The following is a 17556-nucleotide window of genomic DNA, read 5'->3' as shown; positions in this document are numbered from 1 at the left end:
GGTCTGAACCGGTTTTGGGGATTTTGGGATAACAGTGGAGTGATGAAGGAACATCACACTCCTCACATCTACTTTAGTTTGGTGGGAAAAGGTGCTGAAGAGAAACTAAGATCAGTATGCACATCAGCCTATTTTCAATATTCTTCTACAGTATCTGAGAGAAATGCATTATGGGAGTGAGTATTTGGGAATATTTTCCTTGCTGCTGCTCAGAAAACCTTCTGCCACCCAAACAGCATTAAAACAGCATGATGTGAAATATAAACAGGTTCTGGCTGATGTTCAGCTTGATGTCAACAAAACGTCTGTTGAGTTCCTGTCCTTCATTTGAATTCAGACCTTGACTCTCTTCACATGAGCAGTGCAGTGCTGAGCAGCTCCAGGGTTCCTTCAGATCCATTCTTCATGTTGAAACACATTTTGTCAATAAAAACTGCCGGCCTCCCTTCACATCCTTGTATTTCAGGTTGAAGACTTAACAGAGAGCATGATGACTTCATCACACAAAAATAAACACTGCAATTACATGATGAGGAGATTTTTTTTTATTTTTACGCAATTCCTGCATCTACTAGCCACAAACACAAAGGCCTGTGGCAAATTTAGCTTCCACAGACTCTGTTTGTGCACATTTAAAAAAGAAAGTGTTTTCCTTCCAGTAAAGGTGAGTTATTGCCATGCTGGAATGTTTGCTCTGTTGTAAGAGTGAAGACAGAAAGGGCGTGGCAAGCTGCCAGCTTACAGGAAATGTGCTCACCAGCTTCTATAAATCCTCTTGAAGCCTCCTGAAGCCTCATGAAGCCTCAGTGTGGAAAGCAGAAACCTGATCAGCTTCTCACAGATCCAACCTGCAGATTCACCATGAAGACCGGACTGCTTCTGCTGGCAGCGCTCCTGGGTACGAACTGCTGCATATTTACATCACTAGTTATGTTGATGATTTACTTTTATTGCTATATTTTGTGTCTGATCATTTTGCACAAGCCTTTTTTAAACCATAATGATTTATCTGCTGTTTCAGTGCTGATTTGTCTGCTCAAATTTCATTAATAAATTCAAATAAAATAATAAATTAAATAAAACATTTTTTGGTAACACTTTACAATAAGGGTCATTAAGTTAAGGGTTACTTAATAAGCATTAATTAACAGTTAACTAATGTGTCTGGTAATCATTTACTAATGGTGTTCATGTTAACTAAGGTATTAATTTATACATCATTCAATAGTCATCTTTATAAACTATTAAATATTGTATAAATGAATACCTTAGTTAACATGAACACCATTAGTAAATTACACATTAGTTAACTGTTAATTAAGGGTTAGTTAATGCTGATTATGCATTAACTAACGCTTATTAAGCATTAACTAACCCTTAACTTAGTGTATCCTTATTGTAAAGTGTTATCCATTTTTTAATTTACCGCCCGCTAATTACAGTGTAAGTAGTTTATAATTATGGGGTACTAATAAAATAACAATGCTGTAATTACATGGTAACAAAACAAGAAGTATGGTGTAACTATTTTACTTAAAAATAATTACAGGGTACAATAATGTAATTAGTGAGGACAAAACAAATCTTATCGGTGCTTGTGCACTGTAGTTATAGAGTAAGATGTGGGCTGGAAAAAAAAGTAGTGCTTGTTCCCCTCTTGTTCACTGTAATTAAGGGTAAGGGTAAGTACAAGGTTGCCCCACAGTAAATACAGTTTAACAGAAAGTCACATACAGTATGTCCATCTGACTACTTTGGTAATCAATGTTAGGAGAGGAGACTGTGGACCAGATGTTTGGTGATTTCTGTAACAATATAGCATACACAAAAAATATGGAACTTGAACAGACAGTAAAAGTCTTAATTGAACATACAAAAACTTTATTGAATGTAATATACAGTATGTTGAGGTGAAATATCAAATATGTCAATTTATAATATAAAATGTAAAATAAAAAATTTCAGAATCCTTTCATAAAACAATGTAGGGTGAGGGTCTAAATTTGGCTTTTAGTGGAGTAGTTTCTGCCTTTTCTTCAGGTCTTCCATGTTCTCCTGCAGTCTGGACAGAAGTCCTCAGCTGAGCACAACAGTCTTTTAACCGTGAACTTGAACTCTGAAGCTAGTGCCTCCTGTAATCACAGTTATGAAATGATATGGCATTACAATCATAAAAAAACAACAACTTTTGAATTGTCATACAATAAAATTCATTAAATGTTCCCTTTTAGGATTGGACGGTTGCTAATAATTACAATATACAATACAATAGTTAATAACAGCTGTCAGAGACAGAAGCGCCGTTGCATGTTCTCAACAACATGAGATATGCTTGATATGCTATGCAGCCAGCTTGCTATCGTAGCAAATGTTAACTTAACCTTATAATCAAAAATGAAATTTTGGGAGAACAGCCATGTCCTTTGTTCTTCTTTGCACATTCACTGTGTGCAAATTCCTCTATGAACCGACTAATGTCGCTGCTTGAGAGAGCTGGGAGATCATTTAGACAAGTTGTAAAATGCCTTAGGACTGGCCTGAACCGGATGTTACCTGGTTATGACATCACTTCCTGTTAACGTATTGCAGTGTGAAAAGGCTCACCTTGTACTTGGCCTACTCCATAACTACAGGGAACAAGAGGGGAACAAGCAGTGCTTTATTTTACAGCCCGCACACTTTGTACTTACTCCATAACTTCAGGGAACAGGCTGATAACACTTCTTTTTTCCCCCCTAATTACGTTACCGTACCCAGTAATTATGAAAATAGTTACACCATAACTACATTATAAGTCTCTCATAATTACAAAATTGTTACCCCTTAATTCCTGGACTTCTTGTTTTGTTACCATGTAACTACAGCATTGTTATTTTCTTAGTACCTCATAATTACAAAATACTTACACCGTAATTAGCGGGCTGTAAAATAAAGCGTTACCCTTTATTGTATTATCTGCCATTCTTATTCAAAATATGACTACACTATATCATAATAATTAACTTCATTTGCATAACACTTTTTTAAAGCAGTTTACAAAGTGTGTTATCAATCAATAAAATCAAACCTCAAACACATAACATAAATTAAAACAATCAAAACAGCTGTAAAATATTAGAACAGCTGTGTGTGATGGCAAAGTATATAAAGTGTGTGTGATGGTGAAGTATATAAAGTGTGTGTGATGGTGAAGTACATGTGTGTTAGTGTGAATGTGTGCTGTCTCTCCAGCTGTGCTCAGTGTGTGTGACGGCGTTCGGTTCGGTCCGCTCTGCAGTGGAAACCCGACCAACCGGAGGAGAACTAGTGACCGCTGGGGGGAAGGACGCTACGGAGCCAGGCGGTAACGCAACACAGAGCAATGCAACACTGTGATGCAATTCAACACAATCCAGTCCAGCAACACCACACCGCATTGCAATGCAACACAACACTGCAACACAACACACTGCAACACAATACAGTACATCACAATGCAACGCAGTGCAACACCGCAACAACAATGTAACACAATGCAATACAACACAATACATCACAATGCAACACTGCAACACAACAGCGCAACAACAATGCAATGCAGCACAACACTGTAACACAACACTGCAACACAACACTGCAACACCGCATCACAACACAGCAACGCAACACTGCAACGCAACACAGCAATGCAACACTGCAAAGCAACACCACAACACAACGCTGCAACACAACACTTCAACACAACACCACAATGCAACTAAACACCGCAATGCAACACCGCATTGCACCGCACTGCAACACTACACAACACCGCAATGCAACACCACAACACAACACTGCAACATAACACAACTTGACACAATGCAACACAGCAGCTAAAAACACATTTCTATCAGCTGGCCCTTTTATAAGTTAGGCTGTGCTGTTATTTACTGTGTACTCTGTGTATTAATGTCCGGATGGATTTATCGTCTGCCTGCATGATGTTTGTATTCTTGTTTGTATTCTTATATGTATTTATTTTTACTGTTTATTTTCTGTCTGTGAAGCACTTTGTAACTGTGTGGTTACAAAAGTAAGTAATAAAGTTTTACTTACTTACCTACAACACTGTTGTCAACACCCAGCAGGCTGACACAGCATGTGTTCCTTGACTTGGTAAGCTAGTTTGTTGAGGGTCTGTAAGATAAGATAAGATAAGATAAGATATCACTTTATTAATCCCCTTGGGGAAATTCTGGAATTGTATTGGGAGCTGTATTAAGGGTCTGTACTGCAGTATGAATACACCACCTGATCTACATGCTCCATGCATGAAAAGAGAGAGAGAAATACTTACCAGCGAGAGAAATACCAGCACGAAACAAAGGAGACACAACTATAAACTGGAAGTAGTGTCACACTGAAGTAGCTCAGTGGGTGTTGTTTGCCTTTAATGCCAGAGACTGGGGTTCATTCTCAGCTTGTATGAAGAAGATTTCTGAGTAAGTGAAGTTTTAATTTTTAGCTAAAGTTTTTCTTATTTAAGCATGACCAAATCCTTTCCCTAACCTTAACCAAGTTGTTTTAGTTCCCTGATGGAATGGAATTTCATTATACTGTCAGTTAAAGAAACAGTGGTTTTGCATTTACATTTTAGTAATTTATCTGACTCTCATCCAAAGTGACTTCCAATGATGCAATTTGAATAAGCTTCACTTCCCAGATAGCCAACAATACATGGGGAGGCTGTGGCTCAGGAGGTAGAGCGGGTCGTCCGCTAATCAGAAGGTCGGTGCTTCGATCCCCGGCTCCTCCAGTCCGCATGTCCTTGGGCAAGCACCCTGCGTGGTAGCTTGCCGCCGTCGGTGTGTGAATGTAGCCATGTTGTAAAGCGCTTTGGATAAAAGCGCTATATAAATGCAGTCCTTTTACCAATACAAGCAACCAATAGTAAGGAGGTCAAAGGTCAGGGCCTGAGTGCAGTTACATTCTCCCTGTGACAATTGGACCATGTAAGAGCGAGAGCTAGGAAAAGAAATGTATTAACAGCTGGAGAGATAGAAGGGAGTTCTGACACAACTGACGTGGTGAAGTGTGTTGTGACTGGTTGAATCTGCTCTGTCTCAGGGGAAGCCGGCTGCACAAAGGTCTGGATATAGTGTGCAGCGATGGAGCGACTGTCTACGCTCCGTTTGACGTGACGCTCAACGGCAAGGTCATCGTTTACACCGACCCCAAAAAGGCAGCCATTAACAACGGCATCAACCTCAGCGGAGAAGGTCGGCTCCTCTCAAATGTCTTTACACAACATCTGAAACCAAATCGATCCGTTCCTTCAGTCAGCTTCACATCCTAACACTCATTTCACCAATCAAACCCAAAACAAGGAACTGTTACTGGAGTCACTTTAATCACCAAGTCTAGTAAATATCCAGGAATGAGTCTGGTGACAAAAGACCAGCAGACAGCAGACCATAAGCAATAATGATGAGGTGTGCAGGTATTGAAAAGTACCAGTTAAAGGAATAGTTCACCCAAAAATGTAATCATCTCCTCCCCCTCATGTCAGTGGAAGAAACACTGGCGAACTTTGTTTCTCCATGTAACACACAGCAGCTCCATGTCGGCCGTCACCAAAACAAACAAACAAAAGTGAACGGGAACTTTAGCCATAAAATGACCATAAAATGACTCCAAACAGCTTGTGCAGCAGAATTGTTCAGTGTTCTGAAGCCAAACCACTGCACTGTTCCTTTAAAAACACCACACAGCCATTTTCTCTGTAATTGGCTAATAACTGATTGATCGGGTCACTAATTGTATTGATCCTGTCCTGCAGGTCTGTGTTTCAAGCTGTTCTATGTGAGGCCGGACCGGACCTCAGGCGTGGTGAGGAAGGGTCAGAGGCTCGGCACCATGCTGCCCATGCAGAGCGTTTACCCAGGAATCACCTCGCATGTTCACGTCCAGATGTGTGACAAGTCTGATCCCACCCGCTACTTCTGATGGACTCACCGATGACCTGATGGACTCACCGATGACTGGATGGACTCATCTGATGGACTCACCCTGTCTTTATATTATGTGTTTTAATAATTGCATCATCTAATTGCATCATAGTGATCTTCGGCAAAGGTACTCTTGAAGACAAGTTCATGCATTAATTTTCTAATGTCTAGATTAACGCTTCTGTGGCTCCATAATCACCAGGCTTTGAAAAACCAATAAAATGTAGAACAGAGTTTTGTTGTGTTTCTTAAAGTGAGATAAACTGGGAATATATCTACACATTACAAGTTCATTTCTAAATGAAATGTCCACCATATGAAGAAAATCATAGTCTTGTTTTAGAAAATGCAAACAGATATGTTTTAAACTCACAAATTGAGGTTTCTGAAAATGGACATATAGCACTCGAACAAACCAAATACTACAGAGTTCTCCATGAAATTACTGCCTGATGTGACATTAATCACACAGCAGTAGAAATGCATCAGTGGTTTTACTTTCCAGGTGATGAACTTATTTATGAGACTGAATGTTGTTGAAATATCAAATATTGACAAACCATGTTTGTTTGCTAAACTGTGTTTCCAAGGGTTTGCAATAAAAGTTGCAGAATTACAGAGTTGACCCAGTAAAGCAAAGCAAAAACAGAACATAAAAGTCCAAATGTTGAGCAACAGACAGACTCCACTGCCAAAATACTTTGTGAACCAGAACTGACAAGGATCAAACAGCACATTGTGTTGATATAAGAGAGGAGTGAAGACAGACTGGATTAGATCACAACCAACAAACAACAGGATCTACTGAAGCAACAGGATCTACTGAAGCAACAGGATCTACAGAAACAACATGCGTGCAGCAGGCTTCCTGATCACAGCTCTCCTAGCTGGTAAGAAGGATTTTATTTCACACCACTATTCATTTTTCCTACATTTACCGGTGCTGTGTTACATGAATTCAACCTTTATTGTCCCTCAAGGGAAACTTGGTTTGCATGATATACCAATTCCAAATATATATACCATCATATACCACACTATACATATTCATATACAGTATAAACCATATTACATAGACACCATCATATATCATGCTGGACATACAGTATATCATTGTTTATCATAATATCAAGGAAAGCAGCAGTTGCTCAGAGGGAGTCAGGTCGATATTTCAGTCAAGATGTTTGACTTAATTTGAAGTTTGAGCTTCAAACATCATCATCATTTCATCATTTATTTCATCATCATTTATTAATTTGTATAACACATTTCATACACAGAATGCAGTGCAATGTGCTTCACATATTGAATATATATATAAAAAAAAGACAGCAGAAAATTGAGGTGCATTACTACACACAGTAAAACCACAGGCACATGCCCATATTAAAAGCAGGAGAATATTGCAACAGATTACTACACAAAATAACTAGAAATAACCGCCTTGCGGTTGTATGCCTCCGCCAATAAACTTTGTTTTATCATTGCAAGGACAATCTTTATTTATTGAACATATATAATTAATGTGATTATTAGGTCAACTTAAAGGATTTTGGTGTCTGCAAAAGTGACAGCACTTCCACCGTTTTTGTAGAATGACCCAAGATTGTTTTCTCAGCTACAGTGGTAAGCAAAACATTATGATGTCACAGTGAAGTTGACCTTTGAACTTTTGGATATAAAATGTCATCACTTAATCATTTTATCCTATTAGACATTTGTGTGAAATCACAAATTATCATAATTAGCGTATTAATTCCTGAGTTATGGCCAAAAACGTCTTTTGTGAGGTCACAGTGACCTTGACCTTTGACCACCAAATTCTAATCAGTTCATCCTTGAGTCCAAGTCGACGTTTGTGCCAAATTTGAAGAACTTCCCTCTGGGCGTTCCTGAGATATCGTGTTCACGAGAATGGGACGGACGTGAGGTCACAGTGACCTTGACCTTTGACCTTTGACCACCAAAATCGAATCAGTTCATCCTTGAGTCCAAGTCGACGTTTGTGCCAAATTTGAAGAAATTCCCTCCAGGCGTTCCTGAGATATCGCGTTCACGAGAATGGGACGGACGGACGGACAACCCGAAAACATAATGCCTCCGGCCACGGCTATCGCTGGCGCGGAGGCATAAAAACCACATAACATAACATATGGATAAAAGAGATATATAAGTTAATATAAGAACCTAGAAGATGGAGAGAAAAGAAATTCTAGTTAAAAGCATTGTTAAAAAGATGGGTTTTAAGTTGTCTTTTAAAAGTGTTTCAATAGCTCTAAGACTTTCTGGGAAGGAGTTCCAGAGTCTCAGGCCGTGAGAGCTGGAAGCTGCCTCCACATTTTTGGACAGGTTCTGGGGAACATTAACAGGTTAGAGTTACATGATCTGAGAGATCTGCTGGGAAACATATCTAACAATCATATCGTTAAGATAGTTGGGAGCACGTCCATGAATAGATTTAAAAATCAATAAAAAAAAATCTTAAAAATCAATTCTAAAAGTCACAGGTCGATGAAAGGATTTATATACCGTATATATGATGATCTCTCATTTTAGTGCGTGTTAGAATTCTGGCAGCGGCATTCTGAACTCGCTGTAGATTTTTTCAGTGTCAGCATTGGAGATAAATTCACGTACTTAAGAAATATTTCTAAGCTGGTAATAGGCAGTTTTGCAGACATTGCTAATGTGGTTTGTAAAATTTCGATCAATGTCTAAGACAACTCCCTAAATTTGTCCTTAAGAGAAAGAGAGTCTAGACAGACAGTCTTTCTCTGAGCTTTGTTGCCAATGACAAGGACTTCAGTTTTTTTGCTGTAGAAAGTTCTGAGACTTCAACATATTAATGACATCTATACAACTGATCAGGTTTATAATAGGACTCTGTTCATCAGGTGCTAGTGACATACAATTGGGTGTCATCTGCATACTGGTGGAAACCAATCTTATATTTGTTAAATTATATGTCCCAGTGGGAGCTTATACAGATTAAATAATAAAGGCCCAAGAGCTGAGCCCTGTGGGACACCACATGATGTGTCAACATGTTACAGACAAAAGTGCCAAGTGCAACATAATATTCACAACCACTTAGATAGGATATAAACCAATCCAAGACTGTGCCAGATAGGCCAACCCCGTTCTGTGGCTGATCAAGTAAAATCACATGGTCAGTTGTGTCAAAGGCAGCAGTGAGATCTAAAAGAACCAAAAAAGTTGACTTGAGTCACAATTTACTCTCAGGTCATTAACCACCACCACCATCATCATCATCATCATCATCATCATCATCATCATCGTCATCATCTGAACAACAGTATCATTTGACCTCTACTTTTCTTCTTCTGTTCCCAGCTTTGATCCCAGTCAGTGCCGGTTTACAGTTTGGTCAGATATGCAGCGGAAACCCCACAAACCGAATCAGAGGTTTGGACTTGAAGGGAAGTGGACACTATGGAGCTCCTCGGTAACTTTACAACCACTAACACTTCCTGATGTGGTCATCCATCCAGTTCAACCAGTCTAGTGCAAATGTGTCTCAAATATGATTTTTACATTATTGGATAAATTTGTGTTTGTGTTGTGTTTATTGAGTTGTATTATCAGGCGGCTGGGCCTATGGCCTTTGCAGATTGGTCTAGTCCATTCTAAAACTACATATACTTTGGGGTCGATTTCCCGAATGGTGGCGCTATAGCAACTGTCCAAAGTTTAATCTTCAAAAATTCATTAGAAAATCAGCCGCACATGCTACAGGTGTGTAATTTTCTGAGGATGTAGGCCCAAGTCAGAGGAATCTTTTGTACACTGCTGCCTAGTGGATATTATGTCCATCACTCTGATTTTTTCGTAAACTGTAAAATTAACTCTTTCAAGTTATTGTTTATTCAAATTTCACCAACATAAGTGTATAGCATCTTGATACATAGACAAATAATTCTTCTATAAGATTTAAAATTTCAGCAAAAAATAAGCTTACAGTGCAAGAAAATGTCTAATGGTAAATGGTACTGTACACATCTACGGCAAAATCTTGCTTTTTTTTTTTTTCTCGCCAAATTTTGAAGTTGGCTGTCATGTACACAATGGAGGTCAAGACAAATTTAGTTATTTTCAAACATTTTTACAAAAAATTGCGTTTAAAACATGGCATGATTTTCTGAAGCAAATTCAATAACAAGCTGTCTATGAAAATGTGTTGATATTGCAACATGTAAGTTTGCTGTTTTCCTGTAAATCATTATCTGAAGTGCTGGAGGGAGCAGAAACCACAGCGGAGTTGATTTTGAATGTGAAGACGGTTCGGAGGTCTACGCTCCGTTCGACTTAACGATCACCAACCGGACTCGTCCTTTCGGAAACCCGACCATGGCCGCCATCAACGACGGCATCAGCTTCACTGCAGAAGGTCTGTATGTTTCTGCCATGTTGTACTGAAACACCTCCATCCATTTAAATCCTCTGTTACAGAGTGAAATGAACAGAAAAACTGCCATTGTCACAATTAATTATTAGAAATCTGTAATTATTAGCAATTAGTAACTGAAGGCTAACGGTGATGATGATGAAGTCAAACTGTGTTTGATTGAGGAATGATTTCCACTTAGTTGATTGGATTAGTTCATTAGTTCATTCCCACCATTACTACAGCAGCTCATTTCACTTATTAGCGCACCTTCAGCCAGACAGGAGGAACTAATTGGTGAAATGAGCTGCTGCAGTGAAAACCTGCAGCCTGTTGGCCCTCCATGGATCATGATGGAGAACCACTCTGCTCATTAAAACCACTGCTGGTACAATCATCTGCTCCGTCTCCTCAGACATTTGCTTTCAGCTGTTCGCCATGAAACCACACAAAACCTCAGGTGAAGTGAAGAAGGGTGAGAAGATCGGCACCATGCTGCCCATGCAGAGCGTTTTCCCAGGAATCATCTCCCATGTTCACTTCCAGAAGTGCGACAAGTCTGATCCAACAGAGATCATCAGCTCTCAGGACTCCTGCTGGGACAGACTGTTCAACTTATTGTTGTTGTTTGGTGAAAAAGTTACATCCAAAATGTTGAGTTTTCTGTAACTAAGAAAATCATTCATTTTCAGCTGGACGACCATGCATTTCTCAGTTTATTCAATGGGTTTTGAAAAGGTTTCATTAGCCTGATGGTAGTATAACTTTGCCAACCCATAGAGGAGCATGTAAGGTTTTCACCTGACACTAGTACAAGTACACCAGTACACAGTACAGCACCAGTACATTCACACACAGTAACCCCCATGTCCTTTTGGTGATCATTGATTGGAGATTTGGGTTGGGATTATTCTTTCGATGGCATTTTCCAGTACAGGAACAACCATCCTCCAACCGGTTGTCCCGCCAAAGAGGGGCGGCAACAACTAACCCAAACCCAACCTAACCCAAACCAAACTCAAACCAACCCCAAACCTAAACCAAACCAAACCCCAAACTAAACCCCAAACCCAAACCAACCCCAAACCCAAACCCAACCAACCCTAAACCAAACCCAAACCCCAAACCAAACCCCAAACCGAAACCATCATTAATTTAACATCATATTAACATTGAAACATTGTAAAATGTCGATCCTGAATTCGATGGTGACTTCCAGTAAAATACCAAGACAGTCTGAGCTCCTTTCAGTCTGAGATGAATCAGCTTCTGCTGCTCGAATATAAACTTCTCAACAATTGAAGCTTACCTAGCAAGTTTCAGGAGCAGGACCACACCTCAACCGCGCCTCTTCCGGCATCCCTTAAATACCATCCTAACCCTCTCTTCCCCTTTTGCTCTCGTATTCTGCGCCCCAGCCCCCCGCCCTATTCTTTCTTTCTGTTCTCCCTCTCCTTCCTCCCCCTTGTAGTGTCCTGAGGGGGTCCGTCGTTGCCCGGGCGCTGCGGCGGATTCCCTAAGAAGCCTCCCCACAACGCATTCGGCTACCAGAAACTACGCTCATCAATCATCAATCTTCCTTCAATAAATCATTTAAATGCATCCTGTTGATGGTGTGGTCCTTGCTAGTGAGTAAAGGAGGAAACATAGTTCAGATAAACCGATTAGAACCTGCTGGCTGTGAACGCAGCCTCAGTTTCTTTGAGAGAACAAGGAGATATGGGCATCCTGGTATTATTCCTTTATACATTTTTCCAATTTTGTATTTTTATGTGTTGTATTATACATTTTATATAATTGCATTGTTAATAAAATCATATTTAATGAATGTCTGGTTTAAGGAGGTTTTACTTCCTTTTCTTGAGTTGATGACTTGACATGGTATTTTCGAATCCTGCTGTACATAAATTGCTAATTAGATGTTTAATCAATGACTCAAATCAATGAATTTGAATCAATGTTAAATGATTCTCATGGATTCTACATAGATATAATGTTAGTTTGCTGTTGTTTCTGGGTCACATTTACAGTTTTTAACCTGCTAGACCGCGAGGCTGCCGCCTCCAGCCTCGTCACCATCACCTGGTTTAAAAAATATTCTTGGAAATGTATAAAACTAAGGATGGGATGATCATTTGTGATGTAAAATCATGACGATGTACATCGTGGCATATAACAATGTTCATCGGACGTTCACCCTGTGAGCTCACTGTCTGCTGCTTACTGTAATCTGCTGCCTCTGCCCTTCCTTCTCCTTCTCCACCCATCACACAGTTTGACCAGCAGTGGGTGCAAACACATTGCAATGCAAAACTGTGAAGCCAAGAGGCAGACATGACGGACAAGGAAGAGGATATTTGGGTAGAGCTTGGCTGGTGAGATGAGTGGCAGCGTTCTTTCACAGCAGCTCTGCAGCGACCAAACAGACCGCTGCAGCCGCCACAGCCAAACTCATGATGGATGTTCTGGATCGATATCTGCAGCAACAACAGTTACAGCAGCTCTGATGAGCCCAGACATCCCATCAAATGTGAGAGACTAAAGAGACAAACTAAAGATGTGTATTTTTTTTAAACATTTATTTCACCAGCTAAGTCCATAGGGAGGCGGGGGGGGGGGGGGGGGGGGGTCTTGTTCACTCTCTGCATTGAATACTCATGCTGCATGTTATTCTTGAACATGTGAACAACCACAGATCCTGTAGCCTACAGGCCCACGGTGCGTGTTCACTTCAAACTCAATTAAATTAAATTAAATTAAATTAAATTAAATAATTCCACTAACGTTACTTAAATACCGCAAGGTAATAACGTTACCTACTGTTAAGTTTGTAGGGGAGAAGAAGACGAGTTATCAGGTTACTGTTTACAAATCCTGTTAGGAGAGTTTGGAGCAAATTGTGGAATGTTTCACTTTAGTTTTCACAACAGGAGGCTCTGTCTCCCGTTGCTCATCTCTGAGCCACAGCTGCCCTCTAGAGGCCGTCTCAGGAAGCGTTACTGACTGCTGACTGACTGACTCCTTGCCTGACCTGAATATGCCTCTCGATGCCCTCGCCTGCACGGTGGGAAAACTATCAAAGCGACTGCACAACTTTATAATCAGTACATATTACATACTATTGTGTATATACACAAGTTTTTATCCAAGCACGTGATAACCTCTGGGGTAAATGTGTGATGTGCACACCAAATGTTACACATAACCTCAGAGTAGATACCTACACAAGTGTATTCAATTTAGTGAAGATAGCACAATGTGTTCATGAGTTATGGCAATTTTCATATCATAGACCCTGCCCACAACATTTGACAAAAGTTTGGAAGCCAATTATAGAAAAATGGTTTGGAATTTCAAAAATCTTTTGATTGTAATCATGCGAGTCCAGAGATGATGCATACCAAATTTGGAGATGATTGCCTCAACGGTCTAGGATGAGTTCACAAAACAGGTTTTTGAGAAAATTCTAAATGGCGGAAAATTTAGTCAGACGGAAATGGGCAGGGCCTGTATGGATAGATGCGTAATGAATTTTGATCTATGCATTATGGTTCAGAAGTTATTGCCCAAAATGCAACACTGGTTGTTATAGCGCCACCATCAGGTCGATTGGTGTCGTTTTCTTTGCCTGAGTAGCGGCTGAGACTTTGAACGTGTCTGGCAAGTTTGGGACCTGTAGTCCTCACGGTTTATGAGACCCAGATACTTTTACGGCAGAAACGGAATAATAATAATAATCTGAACAAAAACACTACGTGCTGGGACCCCTATTAACAATATTCACAAAAAGATACTATGCAGGGCCCAGCCATTGAATAAGATATTTAGATTAATGGTGTTTAGAGCCAGAAGGACGGCCTGGTGTTACATTTACTATTGTAAATTGCGAGCAGTCTCGATCTTGATCTTGATCTCATACTCTTTCAGTCTCAGTCTTGTCTTGGTCTTGGTTGGTATGGGTCTTGGTTTTGTCTTGCTCTTGGTCTGGTCTTGGTCTTGGTTGGTCTTGGTCTGGTCTTGGTTGGTATGGGTCTTGGTCTTGTCTTGGTTGGTATGGGTCTTGGTCTTGTCTTGGTCTTGTCTTGGTCTTGGTCTTGGTTGGTATGGCTCTTGGTTTTGTCTTGGTCTTGACTGAGACGGTCTTGACTACAAATCTGAGATTTTGTGTTTGTAATGTCATTTTCTGGTAGACGACAAAACATGGATTTTGAATGCGAGTATGTTTGAGTTTGAGTTTATTTATTTAAGAAGCGACAATGCACATTAATTAACATGAGTACTTAAGTCCATCATGTAAAAGTGCCAGATTTAGCCGTACAGGCTAGTTTTCATCTGCAGTCCCTGGCAGGTTGATGGCATATAAAAAACATTAAGAGAGAAACATACAGGAACACATAGGCACATAAACACATAAGCACAGACAAAAGCATATAAGCACAGACAAATAGTAAGACAATGACATAACCCCTACTCCAGATTATGCCAGCAGTCCCTGGCAGGTTGATGGCATATATGTGGGCTACAAAGTATAGTATAGATATACAGTAATTATAGATATAGATACACATAGATATAGATACAAGTATAAATATCTAATTGCATTTTTAATGAAATCCATAAGCTTATTTACTCATTGCAGCATGCCTTATGGGAAGATTTTAGTTCCAACAGCATTCAGTATAATTTCCCTGTGATGGATTATTTGAATCTGTGTTAAAGTAAGTTTTGGTTATAAATTGAATGGGGGCACGTCCCGGTCAGAATTAGGATATAAAGGGTTAAGGTTTGGAGAACGATTGGATATGGACAGAGTCTCTCTGCTGTTCAAGATTATGAATCTACTGCTGAAAACATTCTGAATCAATTGAATGGGGCCACAATCTATCTAAAGTCTACGCAGCTTTGTGGAGGTTAAAGGTTAAAGGTTAGCGCTTCCAGAGAAGGAAGCAACAGCAGGATCCAGTCAGGTGGTTGAAGATTCGGACAGTTTGCAGAAGACGTACGACGGCTCTCCAGGTAAAATCCTTTTTGTTGATTTCAATACATTCCAATAAGAGGTACTGTATCTGCTCCATGTGTTCTTACACAAGAGGGACCAACTTTGCTCTACAACTACCGACACTCGAGCCAGGTGTGTGATAGAGCAGTGGTTCTCAACGTGGGGTCCAGGGACCACCAGGGGTCCTTGAGGGGGTTCCAGGCGGTCCCCAGCAAGTTGATCAAGTGTTAAACTTCAGAAATATACACAATTAGAGAATGAGTAGAAGAATGATAATTTTGATCAGTTTCACTTTTATCTCTTTACCTACAGTACAGTCTTGGAATTCTGGACAAAATCGTATCTAACAATAAAAATATTCTCAGTTTGGGTCAGAGAAACAAAATCTTATCAAATCTGGGTCCATGGCTCTAATGTGTTCTAAATTAGGGGTCCTTGATATGAAAAAGGTTGAGAACCATTGTGATAGAGAACTGCTTTGGTGTTTTGGTGCGGTGGAAGATCCTCGATCGGCTCTTTGAATTTGAGCACAAAAAAGTGGTTAGGGTCAATTCATGAATGAACTCATTAAATCCAATTCAACCGAAGAGTTGAAACTGGAATTTGAAAACACCTACAGGAAACAGTTTGAATTGAATTGGAATTTCAGGAGGGATTACACACAGTGTTATACTGTATATTATCAACACTGAATATCAACAACAATAAATGAAAATGAGTTGAGGATTGATCCTGCAGAACATATAATCATCATAATCATCAATCATAATCCATACATTATGATTGAATGTGTTTGACTTTTTGTACTGTCTTTTATTTGATTCATATTGTTTCGATTTATAATGTTTAGCGAGTCGAGACAAACTCTCTTAGAAGTGGAATTTCATGGAATTTAATGGAAATCAGTTCTGTTTCCTGTCATTCCAATTCAATTCACATTCTGTTTCCTTACAGCTAGGAGACTTTCACACTCACACTGACACTGCAGGAGCTTAACTGAGTTTAACATGAATTCTCTATTCAGTTCATGAATGGACCGAACGCCGCTGCAAACATCACAGACTCCTCGGACACTTCTGGGTTTCCTCAGCAGGAGGGATTACTGCAGCAGACCGGGGGCCAGGGACACAAATCTTCTGGACCTTCATCAGCTGTCAAAGTCCAGAACAACAAGAGCCTCCATCAGAGAGTGCAATGACCTGATGGCGATCTTCCAGTCACAGGAGGGACTCGTGTTCTGGCAGAACACTGTCACTAGTCAAAGCCTGCAAATCATTATCAGCTGATCCCTTTTACTTATAGATCTGACATTCTATACTATTAAATCGTCACCTGATCATGTTTTACTAATAAATTTGACATTGTCTTACTCAGTGTGTTTACTTGGATCTTTCCAGAGATCCCACGCTGTTTCGTAGCAACAGACCACAAAAATTGAAACTTCTTCCAGTTTAATGCCAAACAGAATTTCACATTCAAATCAACAAACTCAAGTAAATACAAAGTCAATAAAATTCAAAATTGAGGTTTCCAGTATTAAAGAATGCTATATTGAGAGTGTTTGAAAGGGTTTCAGTATAGAAAAACAAATAAATTAAGTTGTGTGCATAGAACATTACCTGCTGGTAAATAATTATTAATTCCATTTTTTATTAATTACAAGAGTGGTAAAATTTGATGCTTCGGGAACAAATGATTTCTGATTTGTTTTTGCTCCAGGCATTTTGAAGCTCCGTCCAGACTGTGCAGGATGTGGGCGGGATCACTGGTGGCGTCCGGCTAGGTCCAATGTGAATTTGTCACTTAAAGCGGTAAAGGTTGTGAATTTGACAGTGGCAATTTTGCATGATATGACTGATGCTGATGATTTTGCGGAGTTTGTTTTTGCTTTGAACCGAAAGAGATCCTCCCCAAGCTCAACAGAATGTAACTCAACACAACTCAACACAATACAACTCAACACAACTCAACAGAACGTTAACTCAACACAACTCAACTCAACACAACTCAACACAACTCAACAGAATGTAACTCAACACAACTCAACTCAACACAACTCAACAGAACGTAACTCAACTCAACTCAACACAACTCAACACAACTCAACTCAACACAACTCAACACAACTCAACAGAACGTTAACTCAACACAACTCAACTCAACACAACTCAACACAACTCAAC

The 17556-nt window shown here is 39.8% G+C and overlaps 2 protein-coding genes across 2 annotated transcripts; both read left to right on the top strand.

Annotated features, from left to right (window-relative positions):
- The first annotated feature begins 806 nt into the window (after positions 1 to 806).
- LOC139666058 (leukocyte cell-derived chemotaxin-2-like) lies at positions 807 to 6218 on the top strand. Its single transcript, XM_071545148.1, has 4 exons — positions 807 to 898; positions 3232 to 3343; positions 5089 to 5240; positions 5801 to 6218. The coding sequence occupies exons 1-4, from the start codon at positions 862 to 864 to the stop codon at positions 5965 to 5967; spliced, it is 468 nt and encodes a 155-aa protein (XP_071401249.1). The 5' UTR covers positions 807 to 861; the 3' UTR covers positions 5968 to 6218.
- A 601-nt stretch (positions 6219 to 6819) lies between these two features.
- LOC139666064 (leukocyte cell-derived chemotaxin-2-like) lies at positions 6820 to 11894 on the top strand. The gene is made up of 5 exons (XM_071545155.1): positions 6820 to 6859; positions 9324 to 9435; positions 10220 to 10377; positions 10790 to 10982; positions 11846 to 11894. Exons 1-5 carry the CDS (start codon positions 6820 to 6822, stop codon positions 11892 to 11894), a joined length of 552 nt encoding a protein of 183 aa, XP_071401256.1.
- Positions 11895 to 17556: the final 5662 nt, after the last annotated feature.

Source organism: Centroberyx affinis, unplaced genomic scaffold, assembly GCF_046629955.1.
Source record: "Centroberyx affinis isolate AG114_WGS23_722 - 3 ecotype Tasmania unplaced genomic scaffold, CSIRO-AGI_Caff_v1 ptg004783l_1, whole genome shotgun sequence".
Taxonomy (NCBI): Eukaryota; Metazoa; Chordata; class Actinopteri; order Beryciformes; family Berycidae; genus Centroberyx; species Centroberyx affinis.
Note: the sequence above shows the minus strand (reverse complement) of the source record. Positions and strands in the feature narration are given on the sequence as shown.